Source organism: Phyllostomus hastatus, unplaced genomic scaffold (assembly GCF_019186645.2).
Source record: "Phyllostomus hastatus isolate PE091 unplaced genomic scaffold, TTU_PhHast_1.1 phas_contig_29, whole genome shotgun sequence".
Lineage (NCBI taxonomy): Eukaryota > Metazoa > Chordata > Mammalia > Chiroptera > Phyllostomidae > Phyllostomus > Phyllostomus hastatus.
In genome coordinates, this window is record NW_025333835.1 from 1374155 (window position 1) to 1395092 (window position 20938).

A 20938-nucleotide genomic window follows, 5' to 3' on the forward strand; every position below is an offset into this window, starting at 1 on the left:
AACCAGCAACTCCAATAGGCAAAACAGTATAACTTAGATTCAATTTACTTTACTAAAGCTGCTGTAATCCAGCAAATGGTATCATTTCAGCTTACTGATATACTAGGTGCTCAATTTAAGTATGTAAGAACTATTTCTTGCCTTAAAAAAGCCTCTAAGACATTGAGTGATTATTTTCATGGATCATTTTTTTAAACGTAGAGGAAGCATTTGACATCTATTTCCCAGCACATGTCATCAGTTTGGCTAAAATAAACACATATAAAAATTCCCTACAAGTTTGGACATTTTTACATCAACATCTACTTGATGTAGTCCACAGGATTTCAAAGAAGTCCACCCAAGATTCCCTGCAGACCTAGACCCGGTGCTGGGTACATCGTGCCCTGCCAGCTCCCCACTTTGCAGTTGCTGAACGTGGGTAAGTTTCTCAGAATTCTGGGCTTCCTTGCTTCCAGAAGTGGGCCATGTCTTTATTTCAGCTGTTCTTAGAAACCATTCGAGGTGGATAATGGTTGAGATAACCCAGGGAAAGAAGGGAAAAAAAAAAGGGTAACTGCTTTTAATCTCAGCTATTTAATTTTTATTTGTTTGGTTTGTTTGTTTATTAGAGAAGGTAAGGAGAAAGAGAGGGAGAGAAACACCAATGTGTGGTTGCTTCTCACGCGCCTCCTACTGGGGACTGGGGCAGCAACTCAGGCACGTGACCTGACTGGGAATCAAACCCACACCCTTTGGTTCACAGGTCAACACTTAATCCACTGAGCCACACCAGCCAGGGGTAATCTCAGCTTTTTCATGGATTGCTAACTGAGTATGTGAACAAAATCTTTCCTGGTTAAATGAGTGACTGAACTCCCTTTAGTTCCAAAAGAGAAAGGGCACTTGCTTCCCTAACCCGAATAGCCAATGGGGTGACAATGGTTGTTCAGATCCCCAAATTTGGAGTGGTGGAGATGGGCACCAGGAGTCATCCAGTGCAGTTGTGTAGCTTATCCCAGAGATGCCAATGGAAGCCCTGGGGAGAAGGGCAGGACACCCTGCAACGCGTTCAACCTGAGAGGAAACTGAGAAAGAGGCCTGTGCCTAAGAAAGAGGCCCTGTTGTGGTGGCATCTGGTAAGCTTTCTCTGGCCCTTGCTCAGATATTCTTAGGTGACTAAGACATTATGTGAGTTTGCCTGAGGAAAATTTCTTCTAAGGCAATGATTTTGAACCTTTTTTATCTCATGGCACACATAAACTAATTACTAAAATTCTGTAGCACAACAAAAAATATATTTTTTGCCAACCAGACAAAAAATAGGTATAATTTTGATTCATTCACACCAGATGGCTAATGTTGTGTTGGCTGTTCTCATTTTTTTTTATTTGACAATCTAAGGAAAGACAGGTCAGTACCTCTGACTAAATAGTCAGGTATTGCATGTTTTAAAAATTCTTGCAGCACACTGGTTGAAAATCACTGCTCTAGAGTGTAGAGCAGTCCTACAAGGATATTAACTGCATTTGGCTCATATGGAAATGTGTACACAAGGACTAGCTTTTCCTAGAATACAGACCTCAAAATTAACAAGGAAAATCATGTCTCTGAGACCACCAAGGCCCATAACAGTCAACCTCCTGTTAATGCTAAGATAACCACGATGAGAATCCTGTGATACTTTTGTGCACATAATTAGAAAAAAAACAGCTATAAAATAAGGAACAAAGAATGAAAAGCATATTTAATTGGTTTCTCAAAGCTTCAAAAAGAGGATTTACTTACACACAAGGGGGCACCCAAAGAAAACTGAATTATCAACTGAAGGGCAGGTCCCTTGTACTACAAGCTTCCTTCGCTAAGTGTTAGAAGCACATGTGTCTACCTGCAACAATGCACCAGCTGGCATTGTTGTGAGAGAATGTGTCCAGCTTCAGTAAATTTTTTTTGAAGACTCTCAGCATGTTTGCCCATTGCATGATGGGTGATTTCTGAGTGTACTTGCCCACACTATGTTGAGTGTTCAGCAGTTTTTCACCAAAAACGGCATGACCCTGGTGCCCCACGCTCCCTATTCACCCAATCCAGCCCTGAGAGACTTTTTTGTTTCCCTGGATGAAAAAAGTCCTCAAAGGGAAATGTGGAAGAGGTGAAACTAATGCAACCAAAGCACTAAAAGGCATCAAAATCAATGAGTTCAAAAACTGTTTTGAGCAGTGGAAAAAAATGTCTCAGTAGGTGTACTGCATCAAATGGAGAGTACTTTGAAGGTGACTTAAGTTTAAACATGTAAAAATAAATACACAATTTTTTATAAATAAATTCTGAGACTTGGCTGGCGTAGCTCAGTGGATTGAGCTCGGGCTGCAAACCAAAGTGTTGTAGGTTCGATTCCCAGTCAGGGTACATGCCTGGGTTGTAGGCCATGACCCCCAGCAACCACACATTGATGTTTCTCTCTCTCTCTTCCTTCCCTCTCTAAAAATAGATAAATAAAATCTTTAAAAAATAATAAAATAATAAAATAAATAAAAATAAATAAATTCTGGTTATTTTTGAGGCTCCCCTATAAATGGATCAACCTATGATGTTGTTTAGGTAGCAACCCAATACTTTGACATATTAAAAATATCTGTCCTATTTTAAAAAGGGGAAGGTCATTTGGATCTTAACTTGTCAAGGACAGCTACAAATTGTAAATTTCTCCAAAACAAAATCTGGATCCAACTGTTCTCTATTTGTGTCTATGTATGTCTATATAGGTATGTTATAAATGTGAGATAATTTTCTACCTCTGGATGGTATTGTTGAAATTAATTTAAAGGCAAGTGCTTATAAGGATTATTTTAGAATTCTCAGAAATATAGAAACTAACTCAAATGCTTTTCAAACTCACAGGATCAAAGATTAATCCTTAGTAAATAAAATTAGTTTGTTGGGTTACTTAAGCAAAACAGACATTTTACCTAAGTTTTACAAAATTAAATTCATGTTAATTGACATTGATGTCTATGAAATATGTTTCCAGAGGTTATAAAATGTCCTCATAACTCTACCAAGCTAAAGAATTCAAATTGCTTTTTTCATACTTTTCATTAGAAACTGAGGTTTTAAGGGTTAAAATCTCAATATATGTAGGAATAATTTCACGGTATTCCAGAAGGGATCCTGGAACACCTCAAAGGATTTTTTTTATGTTAAAATGCATAAGAAACACTGTAAAATAACTGATGAAAAGTTTCTAGGGTATATTATAAGGGTAAACAATGACTAATGTAAATAGTTGGGACTACAGGAAGCCCACAATGGCTGCTTGGTTCTTTTCCTGGCTCCCTGGCAAACTCATTTTTTGGTTTTTACATTCCTTTATGCATCATAGTGCATTTAAACTGAACTTAGATGAAGGAACTTATGAGCTGACATTATTGAAAGAAGGTATCTTACACTATTGCCAAAGTCTGATAGAATCATTTAAAGAAAATGCCAAGTTGGTAACTGCTTCCTTTCACAGCAAACTCCCAGGAGACAAAGACTTTAGATATTTTTTTCTGAAAAGACCATCAAATAAAAGACACTCTCCAATCTCACCAGAGGAAAACTGATCAGGCACATAAGCACAAATGGACCTCTACCCTTGTCTCTTACACTTGCCACTGTCTACAACAGCCATCAAAGACTCTTAGAGGATGAGAAGCTATTGACATCAGAGGCAGACATCCCAAGACGTTGACAAGGCCTGTGTACCTACTGACAGACACTGAACACTGAATCCATTTTGTTTGTCATTATTTGCTTATTAATGATATTAGTTGTAATAATAGTCGTCCTTGTTCTTTGGGTTTCTATATATAGTCCAACTACTCATGATTTCTGAACATGTATGAGATACCTTTTACTACCCTTTTCATGTCTTCTACAAATGTTATACTATTGATAGATGCCAAATAAAGAAAAATAGATGTAACTCGGCAATTAGACAAAACTCGAACATGACAATTCACAGGATAGAAATGATCCAGAGCGTTTTTTTGACAATGAAGGCCAGAAGACCTGACTGCCTTCCAGTTATCTGCCCTTCCTTTTCATGGGAAAATTCAGCCTCAACTCTGAGTCCCATGATTATGATATTGCCTAATCCCCAGTGGTCAACAAGACAAGGTCAATACTGAGCATCCCTAGGAATAAGCCTTCCTAGTGCCACACGATCTGACCAAAAGGTTTTCATCAAAGCATCCTCTCACTTGATATTTGACCAAAACAAGGAACTGAGGACAAAAAATGGGTTCTATGAAAAGTAATCTCAAGGTTGTCTGATCATAAATTCTTAACCAGGTAGGTCATGATGGGTAGTTATGTCCCAGGAATACAACTTCTTTACAAAAAAGTTTATCTTTGCCTTAAGAAAGCCCTGCCCACTGTTACTGTGAATCTAGGTTAACACACCTTTAATATGCCTCTTTTCAGACCCCTCTATCTAAAATGTAAACACCCCCAAGAGACCAAATAATCTTAACTATCTTGTAATCCAATTGACACCTGCTTCCCTTACATACACTCCTTAATTTCAAATGCATAAAAGGAACCACAACTATTATTCTGCGCAGCATTTGAAAAAGTACTCCCTGACATGTCATCAGTTTGTCTCAAAAAAAAGCTGAAACATACACTGGCCAGAAGGTTCAATTAGGCCGAGTGTCATCCCATACACTGAAAGGTTATTAGTTTGATCCCTGGTCAGGGTACACCCCAAGGTTGTGGGTTCAATCTCTAGTCAGGGTCCATACGAGAGGCAACTTAGATAGAGGCAACATCTATTAGATGTTTCTCTTTCTCTCTTTCTCCCTCTCCAAAATCAATAAACATATCATTGGCTGAGGTTAAAAAAAAAAAAAGCTGAAAGTCAAAACTATACAAACTCAGCCATGAAAATAAATGGTCACTAATGATGACCAAATTGAGGGCTTCCTCATACACACTTAAACCCTTTAAAATATGTAAGAAATAGATAAAAGAGGCAATGAGGGCAAAAACTGAATTATCAAAAGGCTCTTCGCTCCTACTTTAAAAAAAGACAGTGGTACAAGAGGACATAAGCATATCAACTGTTCTTTAATTAGGACAATTCTCTTCCTCCTGATGATCTAAGAAATACATGCTCACTGAAGAAAATCTAGAAAGTTAAATAAAAGTGTAGGGACACCCAGTGAAAATGGTGGCATAGGTAAACACAGCTCACCTCCTCACACAACCACATCAAAATTACAACTGAAGAACAACCATCACTCAGAACCATCAGAAATCAAGTTGAATGGAAGTCTGACAACTGCAGAATTAAAGAAATCACATCCATCCAGACTGATAGGAGGGGCAGAGATGTGGAACAGGCTGGGCCCAAATCCATGTGTGGTGGATAAAATACAGGAGGAATCTCTCAGTACAGAGGAGTCTCAGGCTCACACCAGGTACCCCATAACTTCTAGCTGCAAAAACCAGCACGGACTGAATCAGTAGGAAAAACTCCTGAAGTCCCAGGCAGTTCTTCTTAACCCCCACACACACTTACAGACTCACTCCCACTGGGCTCAAGCACTGCAGTAGCAGCTTGCAAGGCAGCAGTGGCATACATCGAGGAACTGAAGGGTCTGACATCCAGGTGAGAACTGGGGGACAGCTTTCTCCCCTCCTAGACAGAGAGGTGACAGAGACCATTGCCCCTTTTCTGAACCCTCCTCCCAAAGACCCACAGAACCAGAAGGCAGGTGCCACATCAAAGACTCCATCAACCTCACTAACACTGTTTGCCCTGCCTTGGACATCCCCCGAGACTCTGTCCCACCCAACGTGCAGGCCCACCCGAACTGTAACATGACTCTTCCATATGAATGGCCAGTCTTGGCCATTCATGCTTCACAATTTCCTAAGTCCTCTCAAACAAGAAACAGCCAGCCTCAGTGAGCCCCCAACCCCAGTAGCTCTTACTAAGTGGCCCCAGGACAATCTAGATTCACAGCTTGGCTTTACCTGGGAATTTTCAAGTCCAGCAAAAGTAGCAGCCACCTCGGATTACTTTATAGCTCATGCAGGCTGGCCCCAAGCAAAACACAGGTGAGGACTGACCTTGGCAGCACTATCCTGGAAACTGCAAACTCTGTGCAACCAGTGTACAGCTACAGACCATGTCAGAGCACCACCATGCTGCCCCTGCACAGCTGATCCTCCATAAAGGGTGGAGGTTGGCAGTTAGTGGTCATAGCCAGTCCTTGAAGCTGACTGGTCTGGGCAAATCCCTCCCATTGACCTGCCAATAGCAATCAAGGCTCAACTATAAGAGGGTGTCCTCAGTTCACACAAAGCACCTCGAGTGCCCAGCTTGGGTGATAGGTGAGACTGTGCCATTGGACCCTACAGGACACCTGCTACATTAGGCCACACTACCAGGACAGGAGTCATAGCAGCTCTACCTAGTGCATAGAAACAAACACAGGGAGGCTGTCAAAATGAGGACACAAAGAAACATAGTCCAACAAAAGAATGGATCAAAACTCCAGAAAAAGAGCTAAATGAAATGGAGATAAGCAATTTATCAGATGCAGAGTTCACAACATTGGTCATAAGGAACTTAGTGTGGACCTCAATAGCATAAAAAATATTCTGTCATAAACGAAAGATACACTAACTGAAATAAAGAGCAATTTAAAGGGAAACAACAGTAGAGTGGATGCAGCCAAAAATCAAATCAATAATGTGGAACATAAAGAAGCAAAAAAACAACCAATAAGAGCAAAAAAAGAAGAAAGCAAAATAAGAAGAAAAAAGAATCCAAAAAAGAGAGAATAGAGTAAGCAGTCTCCATGACAACTTCAAGCAATCCAACACTCACATCATAAGGGTGACATAAGGAAAAAGAGGAAGAAGTTGGAAATCTATTTGAAAAAATAGTGAAAGAAAACTTCCCAAATTTGGTGAAGTAAGACATGCAAGTCCATGAAGCACAGAGTCCCAAACAAGATAGATGTAAAGGGGCCCACTGGAAGACACATCATACTTAAAATGCCAAAGGTTAAAGATAAAGAGAAAATCTTAAAAGCAGCAAGACAAAAGAAGTTAGTTATCTACAGGGAGTTCCAATAAGACTATCAGCTGATTTCTCAAAAGAAACTTTGTAGGCTAGAAGGGACTGGAAAGAAATATTCAAAGTCATGAAAAGCAGGGACCTATATCCAAGATTACTTTACCCAGCAAAGCTATCATTTAGAATGGAAGGGCTGATAAAGTGCTTCCCAGACAAGACAAAGCTAAAGGAGTTCACCACCACTAAGCCATTATTATAGGAAATGTAAATAAACTTATTAAAGAAAAAGATCAAAACCATGAACATTTTAAAAAGGCAACAAATTCACAACTATTAACAACTGAATCTAAAACAAACAAACAAACAAATTAAGCAAACAACCAGAACAGGAATAGATCATATATATGGAGACCACTTGGAGGGTTATCAGCTGGGTAGGGGAAGAGGAAGAATGGATAAATGATGCAGGAATTAAGAAGCATGACTGAAAAAAAAAAAAAGAAGCATAACTGGTAGGAATAAATAGAGGGAAGTTAAAAATAGTGTAGGAAATGGAGAAGCCAAAGAATTTACATGCACAACCTACAGACATGAACTAAGGAGGGTAACTGCTAGAGAGAAGGGGGATACCGGGTGGACAGGAGCAAAGGTGGAAAAATTAGCACAACTGTTAACAGTATAATCAATAAAATATTTTTTTAAAAAAGAAGAACAAGCTCTGGCTGGTGCAGTTCAATGGACTGAGCCCCAGCCTGCGAACCAAAGGGTTGCTGGCACAAGCTTGGGTTGCGGGCCAGGTCCCCAGTAGGGGGTGCACAAGAAGCAATCACACATTGATGTTTCTCTCCCTCTCTTCTAACCTCCTTTCCCCTCTCTCTAAAAATAAAGAAAGAACAAAAGAAAGAAAGAAACAGAGACAGAATCATGGATATGTAGGGCGTTTTGATAGTTGCCAGATGGGAAGGGGTGTGGGGAATGGGTGAAGAGATGAGGGGATTAAAAAGCACAAATTGGTAGTTACAGAACAGCCATGGGGATGTAAAGTACAGTATAGGAAATGGAGTAGCCAAAGAATTACTATACCCGACTCATGGACATGAACAATGGTGTTGGATTGCCTGAGGGAGTGGGGGGGCACTGGGTGGAGGAGGGCAAAGGGGGAAAAACTGAGATAAGTGTAATAGCATAATCCAAAAAATATAATAAATAAATAAATAAATAAATATGTAGGCAAAAGGAGGAAAAATGATTCAGTCACCCAAAAGCTTTCAAAGTTACATTTTTCTTTTTCAAATCCTCACCCGAGAATATATTTATTGACTTGAGAGAGAAAGGAAGGGAAAGACACAGAGAAACATCAGTTGTCTTCCATATGCACCCCAACCAGGGATCAAACCTATAACCTGGGCATCTGCCCTAATCAGGAATTAAACCTGTAGTGTTTCAGTGTATGGGCTGATGCTCCAACCAACTTCCTCACCCAGCCAGGGCATCAATGTTTCATCTTTTAATTTATGTTTTCATTACATAGTTATGTATATTTTGCCTACTATAAAAAAGGAGAGCTCAACTTGAAAATACTTTTTAAGCCCTGGCTGGTGTGGCTCAATGGATTGAGCGGCGGCCTGCAAACCAAAAGGTCACCAATTCAATTCCTAGTCAGGCTACATGCCTGAGTTGAGGGCCAGGTCCCCAGTTAGGGGACTGTGAGATGCAATAAATGTTTCTCTCCCTTTCTTTCTCCCTCCCTGCCCCTCTCTCTAAAAATAAGTAAATAAAATCTTTAAAAAAATACTTTTTAAGCCCTGGCTGGCATAGCTCAGTGGATTAAGTGCGCGCTGCGAACCAAAGCATCGCAGGTTCGATTCCCAGTCAGGGCACATGCCTGGGTTGCAGGCCACAGCCCCCAGCAACCACACACTGATGTTTCTCTCTCTCTCTCTTTCTCCCTCCCTTCCCTCTCTAAAAATAAATAAATAAAATCTTAAAAAAAAAAAAAGAATGGAATCTCTCAATTCCCTCACCAAAGCTTTAAAAAAATACTTTTTAAAATTTAAATCTGCTTATCTATAAACTTGATTTTCTATCTTCCTCTAGTCCCCATATCAAAATTATATTTCAACTCTCCATTCTACACAGAAGACACAGTGGTCACAAACAAAGGTGGAATTTTCCCAGCAACAGGACCCAAAATTCTTTTGTAAAGTTTTTTGTTTGTTTGTTTTAATTTGTTTAAAGCCTTGAAGTCAGAAATCAAGTTTGTAAAGCTGGAAATCCAGAAAGGTTAACAAGGTTTGAACACTCCAAGCAGCGAAGAAATGTGACTTGAAACAGCCCCACTGGTGGCAAATATTTTCAGTGAAGAGTTAGCACAGCAACACTTTCAACCATGCTGTATTTCCAGAAAAAGAATCACAGGGGTCTTGGGAGAAGCACATGGCAGCAGTATTCAACCCCAGATCCCTTCCTGATTAAAAGCTATAAGTCACAAAGTCATGGTAACTACTTCTACTCATACAACCCATGGTGACAACTGCCAGTCCTCCAAATTGACTTGGAGGACAAATTGGCTTATTTCCTCCAAGCTAGGCCATTCAACTATTTTTAAAATCATTGTAAATTAAATTAAATTAGATTAAATTAAATTAAAACAAAACATCATAGTAGGGATGATTATAATTTGCTGTTTCCTTGAAATCCCTGTTTTGGTATTCCAAGGAAATAGCAGTCCAATACCTGTCCCCCTTGCTAAGGTTATAACAAGAAAATCTTATCCTATAGAATTTATAACCTAATTATTATTTCTGGTACTTAAGCAAACTTGGAGCTCTCTTACATGGTATAGTCTTTATTTAGCACTACAGTGAAATCCTAGCTTCTCTCAAAGGGCCTCAAAATCAATCATTAAACAAACAAATCCTACTGCTAAAATGGCTTTAAATTTTTGTGCCTATAAATAAATAACTATACTCCACAATATTATTATAGGTAACAAGATTTCAAGTAACACTTTATCAAACCTTGTTTTTACTGATAGATTCTGATGCTCCAAGTAACGATTGAATGCAGGCAGATAAGGCTTCCTGTGATAATCCTTGGAACACTGCCCTCTGGTGAAATAAAAGAGAAACATCACCCTGTAGCACTTCACAAACAGGAAAAAAAGGTCATAGGTTGAGTACAGGGACCGACTGCTTGGCCCTCATCCATTGGATTAATTTATGTTACTAGCAATATTCCTCCTGGAATTTCCTATTCCACTACAATCTTTCTATATTAATACATAGTTTCATAATGTGCATCTCTCAAACCACTCAAGGACCCTTTAATAATACTTCCCGAGCACCTACCTCATGCCAAACTCTGTGCTAGATGCTAGAAGTACAGTGGTGGATAGACAAGGCTGATATAATTCTGACCTCATAAAGCTCTCACTTCAATAAGATCTCATGCTGGAAGCTGTTTTTTAAATATATAAAACCAACTTTAAAACAAACCCTCAGTAAATCCACTTCTAAAAATGTATCCCAAGTGATTAGTCAGTAGTATATAAGATTCATCCATGTGGCTCTTAATCCCAATATTATTTAAAACATCAAAAAACTGGAAATAAAATGTTCAGTGATGAAGGGGATGACAAATAAAATACTAGTAACCTAAGTTACAGAATGCTGCATGAAATAAAATAATGCTAAAGGAAGTGATGAAAACCTATAAAATATAATTAGGTGAAAAAAATCAGGTGATAAAATGGTATATTAAGTATGATTCTTAAATTAATTGTCATTTCTATGTCTTCCCAGAGGTGTCACATGTTGGTCTGGGCAGGCACTCCTGTCAGCCCTCTTGCTTTCCTCCCTGTGTCCATCCCACCCAAGATAGAATTGTTAAGAATGAGCCTCAGCAAAATATTTGTCATTAGTCTAGAGTCCTGGGCCCTGGCCTTACTTGATGCTATTTTTTTTGTTCCCTCTCTCTTATTTTCCATGAGGTCACTGTAGTAAGAAGAGACTAGGGTTGCCTCTTGTTAAGTCACTGACTCTACTTTAGGAAGCCTGAAGATGGCAGCTTAGATTAAGATCCTCTCTTTCTCCTGGTCAGCCTTAATGGGGTTTTCACAGGATTTGTCTCTCCTCTCCTTTGATGGCTAAAGAGAGAAGGATAAGACATGAATGTAAATTAAGTGAAAAAATAATAAACAGGCCTAGGGCATATAATAAATACAGGCAGAGTGGCATCCTTAAGCCTATCTACTATTTAGCTAAAATCCATGTTAAGAACCTAAGAGGTTTCACTAGGGTCTCTGATGACAATGGGTTCTATGTGGAATATGCCCCCTGCACATTTCTCTTGAAACCCTGGCTCCACTGTAGAAGTTTCTAAATCCCAGCATAATACCATCATTCAATACACCTGCTGGGAACCAGGGGAAAGTAATGCCAATGTCCAAAACTCCCTCTGGAAGAGACCTCATCAGCTGGACAAAAAGGCTGACTCTAACTCTGTAGAGGTGATGTGGCCCCACCTCAAAAAGTCCCAAAACTGGGCAAAAAGCACTTTGTAGTTAAATTTCAAAATCTCCAAGCACAAAATCCAGTAAGTATACAGTTTAAAATAGATACTGAGTAGTTTGTTGTCTACTGAGCCAATGAAACAACTGTGCAACCTTGTTCAGGCCCTAGGACTCTGAGTCAAAGCATCTCCATAGTGAGAGGGGATACACATACCCCTTTGACCCATATTCTTAAGAAACAGTGGCATCTAGACAATTAATTACATGACTTGTATTTAATCACTTCTCTCTTTACATGCTAATTGGGTTATAATAATCAAATTAATTTTTTAAAGGTGAATTAAAGCCACTGAATTTTATAAACTATTTTGGATCAGCAGCAAACTGGTAACTGTAAATGAATGTAGACAAATCTGATCTTTCAGGGATTGATGATTATAAATTGGAATGCTCAAAGTAACTATTACCTGAAATAAATGCACATTATAAGTTGGGGCTAAAAAAATAAAGCAGGGGCAGGGGAGAAGGGGTATGCTAACTTCAGCAAATAAGTAAAATCAGTCCATGGTTAGAAATACATGTAAATATGACTTGTTAAGGAAGCTGATTTAAACCGAGTACAAAACTAAATTATAGTAATTGAATTTAATACTAAATTTAAATACTAAATGTATATTATACCTATGTGACATTGGATATATCACTTAAACTTTCTGCATCTCTTTTTCTTCATCTATAAACTAAGACAAATGAATTAATCTATAGTTTTAAATTTATTTGTGGTCATAGATCCCCATGAGAATCAATACAAGCTATGGCCCTTCTCCTCAAAAAGATACAAATACAATCATGCATACACAATTTTACCAAAAATATTAAGGTGTTCACAGACTACCCAGATCCCATTAGTGGGGTCTAAGGATCCACAAAATGCTAGGGTTAAGAATCCACAAATCAGATTGATCTTAAAATTATACCTATATCTAAAAACCATATGATTCTTATCTAATACCAAATAAAATATTTTATCAAGATCATAAAATTTTAATTTAAAAACATTTCAAATTAAATGGCAAGCAATTTACAGTAAAGATAAAAATTTACATACGTACATCTATGCATCTGTACAATTTGGAGAGACACACAAGAGTTCGTCGAACGGTAGGATACCACATTCCATGAAGATCTGCTGGAGAAATTGTGGTCTGTGGTCTAGGATTCAAAGATTCCATCGAACCTAAAAATCCAAATGGAAAAGAAAACACATTTCACACACACATTGATTTATCTTGCTTGCATAGCAACTATAAACTGTTCTTGCTAACTACCATGTGCTGGAGGCATCCACTTTCTCTAGTCCCACCTTTAATCAGGAATGCTGTAAGAAACTTCGTGACAGATGAGATATAACACAGTATATCTCAGTATAACACAGTATATGTATGCATTCATGTGTGTTCTCACATACTCAACCTAATTGCTTTTCCCAAACTGTGATCAATAATCTTTATGCAATAAACGAACAGTATACACACATTACAGAACACCATGCTGCTATTAAAAAGGAGGCAGATCTACATGTAGTCACAAGGAAGCAAGTGGGACCCAATGGGGAAGGGAGATGACAAGCGAACAAAGCAATGTTAAACAGCAAGATTAATCGAAGCTGGTCTGTCTGACAGCCTGCCTTCCATGCTCTAAGCCACAGGTGGCAAACACCAGGCCTTTGGGCCAAATCCAGTCCTCCACCTAGTTTCTACCCAGCAGCAGCACCGAGTTCTAACTGTTAAGGAGTAGTTACATTTATACAGTCCTAAAACTACATTCAGCCCTCTGAAGATAACTTCAAGGCTGATGTGCCCCCAGTGAAAATGAGTTTGACATCCCTGCTCTAAGATATATCATTTGTAGACCTTCCCAACTCCAAAGACTTCACTTCCATCCCTCAACCCCTACCCCACAGTTTTCCTTATGACTTCCTTTCAGAATGACTTTATTACTTTCTACAGACTTTCTCATTACTATCTCACCTCCTAGTTATTAAATCTTAGAATCCTACTCTCTGACAACAGTATCTTCGTGATTTCACATTTCTCACCTGTTTACTCAAAATACACTGCCAAGTTCTCTTTCTTGGCTTTAATTACACCCTAGCCCCTTAACTACTTCTGATCTCTCTGGCTATTCTCAGTGAACCCACCATACTTCTCTACCTCTTGCTCCTTAACATCAGCATCTGCTAAGGCACTCTCCCCAGACTTCTGCTATCACGGCTCTACTCTCTGTCCTGGGGTGATCTTATATAATAAGCCCAAAGCATCAACTACCCCTCTATCTTTATCTCTAAACCAGTCCCTCTTTATAGCTCTAGAGTCTCAATGTCCAATAGAAATATAATGTGAGCTATAGCTGTAACATTAAAATGTCACATGGAAAAAAGTAAAAAGAAACAAATAAAATTAATTTTAATATATTTTATTTAATCCAATATACCCAAAACATCATCACTGTAACATGTAATCGATGTAGAAATTACTAATAAGATATTTTCCATTCTTTAGTTCATATTAAGTCTTTGAAATCTGGTGTGTATTTTACACAATCATGGCACATTCAGACTAGCTACAATTCACATACTCAATGGCAAGTGGCTACCATACTGGACAACACAGCTTTAGATTCATATAACACGGATGCTCTCTGTAGTTCCACACAGACCTTAATCTTTCTCAGTGCCCAACCTAGTGTGTCATTAAAGTCTGTTGGTTCAAACTTCAACCATATCCTTCATCTATACATTTCTCTCCATCCCCCAGTCACACCTTGGCTCAAACCACCTCTCTTTCAAAAAAAACAATCTCCTAATCAGTCTCTATAGTTCTGCCAACATTACCCTATTCTAAAGCCAGGTATCAATCAGTTAAAGAATAGGCTTTGGGGAGGAAAGAGAAAATGTGCAAAGCCCTGGCAAGGGCTGGTAAGGGAGCAATGTATTGTAGTCTCTCCAATGACTCTTCAAGAGATTTACTAGGATTAAGATATACACTAGGACTAAGATATACATTAGAACTAAGATACATACTAGTACCAAGATGTACTCTGGGATGTGGCATGGATTATATTTCAGAAGACAAAACTTCAACCTCCTATGAGTCTCTCTTCCTAGCAAGCATAATAAAATGGCTTTGTCAGATGGGGAATACCCAGGCTGCTTGGCAATCTGTATTTGGGGTACCAAATGTTTATAGAATTGACTCAATACTTGATGATGCCCTAAACCTGGGGATTTGGGTGTAGCTAGGTCTCTTTAAAAGTCCATGGAGTTTCACTGCCCCCACTCCTAGCCAGTCCTATGGAGAGCTGAGCATTAGTGTAACTTTAGAGTTGGGGGGGTGTGGGGGAAGAAAGGATGCCATACTTCCCATCTAACTTTTTGTCTAGGTAACTCATGAGTACACGGGGTTATTCTTGGGCAAGTTTATTCCTTGTATAACATGCACCCCAGTCCAAGTTATCCCAAACCTTTGTATTATTTTTTTAACCCCAGTCCCAGGCACTCAATACATTTATAAAATGCAAATCCAGTGGTGTAGTTACCCTGGTACACTAAATTATATTAACTAGAAGTTCAAAGTCCAAGAGACACCTAAACCCTATCACAATGTAGCCTGTTTTACCTGTTCCTACTACAATACAAACAACCTATGCCCAAGAACACCAAACAACTTGATTTCCCCAAAGCAGCCAGTCTTCCCATCCTGCATGCCATCCACCATGCTATTCTATCTTAACCTTATTTCACCTGGCTTTTTCAAACTCACCTTCATAACCTCTACAGCTTTCAGACAACACACCTCTCACTGAATCCATCTTCTTCTACTCAAATTTCACCTCCCTTCATAATTTTTATCCCCCTCTTCCACAAGTGCCTTGTGCCTACCTTTTAACATGTCACCACTGAATTATGCCTGTGGTTTGTCAATCTCCCCTGACTAAAGTGTGGGCTCCACAAAAGCACAAGCTGTTTTTCATGTCTGGGTTGTGATAAGTCCTCAATATAAGTTTTTTTAAAGAATAAATAAAAGTTGGAAGTTAAAACATTTTAACATACCAGATTTTGTCAGATTATTAGACTTTGTTTCTTCTAATCGAACATCTGAAAAAGAAGCTTCTGAAGGTACCTTCTTCTGTTCATCTTTTAAACTCTGTGCAATTTGCTATATAGAGAAATCAGAAGGACATTAAGCTGTTTGGCAATATGAACATGTTTTTCCCTTAAAGTTAAAAAATAATAATCAATGGACTAATAAAGAGAACTATGCCAAAACAGCAAATGGAGATGAAAAAGTTAAATTATTATAGACTGTCTATATTCTACTAAGCTACCCAAAATAAAATAAATTTAAATAGAAGTCAGGAGAGACAAAGTTTAGAAAAACATTCTAAAAACATAAGTAAGGGCATAAACTAAATAGACTGCCATATTTCAAGCCTGTTAGCTTTAAGACAAACATACCTATCCCCACACATTTATCAGTGCAGGTACTGAAACAGGTTAAGGTAAAATGCTGGTGAGGATTTGGAGCAACAGGAAGGGGCTGGTACATACACATGTATCTCTTTGCTACGTCAGCTGAGAAGTCCCAGAGGCACCAACAGCCCATAGTAATGAGTACACTTAAGCACCCAGATCTTGGTTTCTAATACTATTCTCCAACAAAAGGAGTCAGGATTCCTTGAAGAAATAGCCAATTCTAGAGCTGAGGCAGGAAAAAGTAAAGATGAACCTGGAGCATCTTACAGTACCAAGAAAGTGAGAAAGTACTCAAGAGAAAAAAAAAAAGAAAGTAAAAGAAATGCTACATTGAAGGGATATGTCAAAACAACATAAGAACCAAGTGAAAGAGCTCCCAATGACCAAAGGTGTAACTATTCGAACAACAAAATAAAGGAACTGTGAACTATAATCCCAAATATAAATCTCCATGAGTTCATGCTGATATCAAGAGAATGAGTGAATAAATACAAATCTCCTTTGCAGAAAAATTCCAAATAATTTATACAGATACTCTGCCCTCAAGGAAGTAGAGCATAACTCCCCACTCCTTAAGTAGGGCCTGAACAAAGAGCTTCCTTCTAAAGAGAACACAGAAGAGGAGGAAAAACAGCAACTTCCCAGTAGAGCCAGACAACACTGCCTCAGCTAGGTGATCAAGGTCAACATAAACGGTGCTAAGTCATGCTGACAGTATTTACCCTTGCTATGATGTGTTGAAAATGGTAATTTACCTCTACAGCTATCCTCTTAAAAAAACTCATGACAGCAGTCTAATCATGAGGAAAACATCAGACAAATTCCAACAGAGAGGCAGCTATAAAACAATCTAAAAGTTTCCCTCTAAACTGTTAAAAATATCAAAAACAAGGAAAATCTGAAAAACTGTCACAACCCAGAGGATCCTAAGAATATATGAAAAATAAATGTAACAGTATAAATGGGATACTGGAACAGAGAAAGTCATTAAATAAAAACTAAGGAAATCTGAATAAACTATGGACTTTAGTTAATACCAGTGTATTATTACTGGCTCATTAACTGTGTCAAATGCATCATATTAATATAAGATGTTAATTAACATATCAGAATGGGTATGGGTATACTTGAACTCTTCTCAAATGTAGTATCTTCTCAATTTTTCTATAAATCTAAAACTGTTCAAAAAATAAAATGTATTTTTAAAAAAGAAGAGAGTCAAGATGTGTGCCATCTAGGAGAAGCTGTCTAAACAGAAACAGGATAATGACAGGATGATAACTTAACAACTGTGACTATTACAATTTGGTGACAAAAAGTATATTGATAAATATGGGCTACACTTAGGAAGAAATAGACTTTAATGTATTTCTCACTGACAAATTTAAGTATAGCAGCACTCCCGCCCTAAACCAATAATAATTAAGCAAGGATAGTTTACGAATGTGGCAAAACTTAGGTTACATTTTTTAAAATGTTAAAAACACGTGATGACATAGCAAAGTTATTATTCAAACAAACTGGATCAAGTAATTTGGTTTTTTAAAGACGTTATTTATTTTTAGAGCGAGAGGAAGGGAAGGTGAAAGAAACGGAAACACTTCCTTCCCTTCTGTGAGAGAAACACTGATTGGCTGCCTCTTGCACGCCCCCAACTGGGGACCTGGCCTGCAACCCAGGCATATGCCCTGACTGGGAATCAAACTGGTGACCTTTCCCTTGCGGGATGATGCCCAACATATTGAGCCATGCCAATCAGGGCTGGATCGGGTAATGTATTTTAATTGTTTAAGAAATAGTTACCTTCTTATAGGTTAAGTGAACCTGCAAAACCAACACCCTTCATATTAAATTTTAATACAGGAAAGGAGACCATCAAAAGTCACCTTTACTAACAAGGCAAATGTCTTATTTTCAAAAAAGAGTAACTCAAAATCATAGAAACAGAGAACAGATAGGTGGTTGCTCTGTGAGGGGGGGGTGCAGATGGGGAAAATGTGGAAAGGTAGTCAAAGGATATAAACTTGCAGTAACAAGTAAGTTCTGGGGATCCAATGTAGAGTATGGTGACTATAATTAACAATACTGTACTTTATATTCAGAAGTTGCTAAGACAGTAAATTTTTAAAGTCCTCACCAACACACAAAAAAAATACTGTTACTATGTGCAGTGATGGATATGTTAACTAACCTTATTGTGGTAAATATTTCACAATGTATACATATAACAAATAATTATATTGTACACCTTAAAGTTATATAATGTTAATAATTATATCTCAATCAAGCTGAAATACATTAAAATTAAAAATTAAAAATTTTAACTATAAGGTTATATTTTACTTAATGACTTTCAGTCAAATGTTATGTTTCTAAATATTTCAAAGGCTAAACAGTAACAGCCACTGTCTACTGTATGACTACTAAGTTAAGTGTTTTCTAGCCATTATCTCTACTCTCACAACCCTCCATGGTCAGTACTGTTATGCCTATTTTACAAATAAAACATTCATAGAAGCTAAGTAACAGATATTGACTGACAGAGCTAGAATTTGAACCTGTATCTGCCTTACTCTATACTTCTCCGCATGCCATGCAAATGGCACCCTTACATGGGCAAAATCTCTAGTCTAAAGAGATTAGCTCTTATATAAAATCTTCAGATCTATAGTTGAGTTATCTGATTGTACAGAGTGGGGCCACTTTGGAAAACAGCTTGGCAAATGATGATACACAAAGTTACTATATGACCCAGCAATTCTACTCCTATGTATATATACAGAAAAATAAAAAATAGCCACACAAAAAAGTGCACATCAATGTTTATAGTAGTATTTTTTATAACAGCCAACCCAACTGTCCATTGATGGACAAAGAAACAAAATGTAACATATCCATACAACAGAATATTATCCAGGCATAAAAAGGAATGAAATACTAATACATGCTACAACATGGATGAACCATGGAAACATCATGCTAAATGAAAGATGTCATAAAACACCACCTAGTATATGATTCCATTCATATGAAATGTCCAGAACAGGACAATCTATGGAGAGAAATGTGTTTGCCTAGGGCTGGTGTAGGAATATGATAGCTAAAGGTTACAAGATTTCTTTCTGAGATGATGAAAATGGTCTAAAAATGGTGATGGTTGCATGTATCTGTGAACCTATTAAAAACAACTTAATTATAAACTCTAAATGAGTGAATTATAAACTGTACTTCTATAAAGCTGCTTAGGGAAAAAGAAAGAAGTACTCAAAGATTAGAGCAACATGTTGAAAGGACAAAGAAGCCAATCTAAAGGGGATTCCACTCATCAAACTTGGGACAATTTTAAGCATCAAAAAGAATAATTATGACAATGAATTATAATGACTTTTTAAAAGTCCACAATTATACAGAGACAGGAGTAGGAAAGAGGAAGAGAAAATAAGTCTTAAGAGCAGAAGGCTAACTAATAAATGTAGAAGAAATGGCAGGTATGAAAATAACCATTTGCTACCCTCAAAGTAGTATCGGGGTATCCAACCTTTTGGCATCTCTGTGCCACACTGGAAGAAGAGCTGTCTGGGCCACACACATTGCGACATGTAATCACAAAAAAAAATTTTAAAATCTCATGTTTTAAGTAATTTTACAGTTTTGTGTTGGGCCACATTCACAGCCATCCAGAGCCTCACACAGCCTGCGACCCGCAGGTTGGACACCCTAACTCGTTCAGTCAAGAATTGTTAATAATTGCAAACACCACTGGGTGAAAAGATGTTGGGGAACTCGTATAATCTCAACATCATTTCTTACTAACTACAAAGGAAGGAATGAACTTTTATAATAAAGAGTTAATAGTCCCTACCTTAACCAATACTAGAATAACCTGACATTATGTACCTGTCATACAATGAAGTTAGAAGTACACAACATCAACTATGTAGTATTCTTACCAGAAAGCCAAAAAGTGTTTAACCTGAATCTCAACATGAGGAAAACAGATCCTGAATGTACAACATTCTACAATAAAACTGATTTCATCTCTTCAAAAATGTCTTACGTCCCAAGTGGCTGGGGGGTGGGGTGGGGGGGGGGTGAGGGTGGACAGTGGGGAGGCAGGGAAAAAGAGGAAAAATTCTAGTTTTGATTTAAGGAGACATAATATTCAAATGTAACATAATAACCTTGACTAGATTCCACCTTTTTTATTTTTTCTTCAAAAAAGTCTATGTCAAGAATTTCCAGTGAAGTTGGGGCGTAGGTAGATATACTTTGCCTCCTCATACAACCAAAAGGACAACAAATTCAAAAACAAAATATAACCAGAACTGCCAAAATTCGAACTGTATGGAAGTCCAACAACCAAGAAGTTAAAGAAGAAACATTCATCCAGACCCGTAGGAGGGGCAGAAACGAGAAGCCAGGATGGAGAGTACTTGCCTCAAGGTGGCGGCTAGAGAACCAGGGTGCACAAAGCAGCAGCTAACAGAGCAGGTGTTGCCACATTTGCATGCAGATAAACCAAAAAGGAACAACTGGGGAGAGAGAAAGACTATGCGACCCAGGGTTCCAGTACATGCAACCCACGGTTCCAGTACGGGGAAATAAAGCCTCAAAACCTCTGACTGAAATGACCTGTGGGGGCTGTGGCAGCTGGGAGAAACTCCCAGCCTCACAGGAGAGTTTGTTGGAGAGACCCACAGGGTCCTACAATGTACAAAAACCCGTCCACCCAGGAATCAGCACTAGAAAGGCCTAATTTGCTTGTGGGTAGCTGTAGAAGTGACTGAAAGCTGACAGAGAGCTAAACAAGCAGCACTGTTCCCTCAGACCCCTCCAC

At 38.3% G+C, this 20938-nt stretch overlaps 1 protein-coding gene across 1 annotated transcript in view; it reads right to left on the bottom strand.

Moving 5' to 3' along the window:
- The window catches only part of COG3 (component of oligomeric golgi complex 3), an 85130-nt gene that overhangs the window by 31604 nt on the left and 32588 nt on the right, over positions 1–20938 (bottom strand). Inside the window, exons 14-16 of the mRNA XM_045839112.1 lie at positions 15679–15784; positions 12680–12804; positions 10075–10164 (exon numbers count right to left, since the gene is read on the bottom strand). Coding sequence (XP_045695068.1) covers positions 10075–10164; positions 12680–12804; positions 15679–15784 — 321 coding nt within the window. The remainder of the gene's footprint in view (positions 1–10074; positions 10165–12679; positions 12805–15678; positions 15785–20938) is intronic.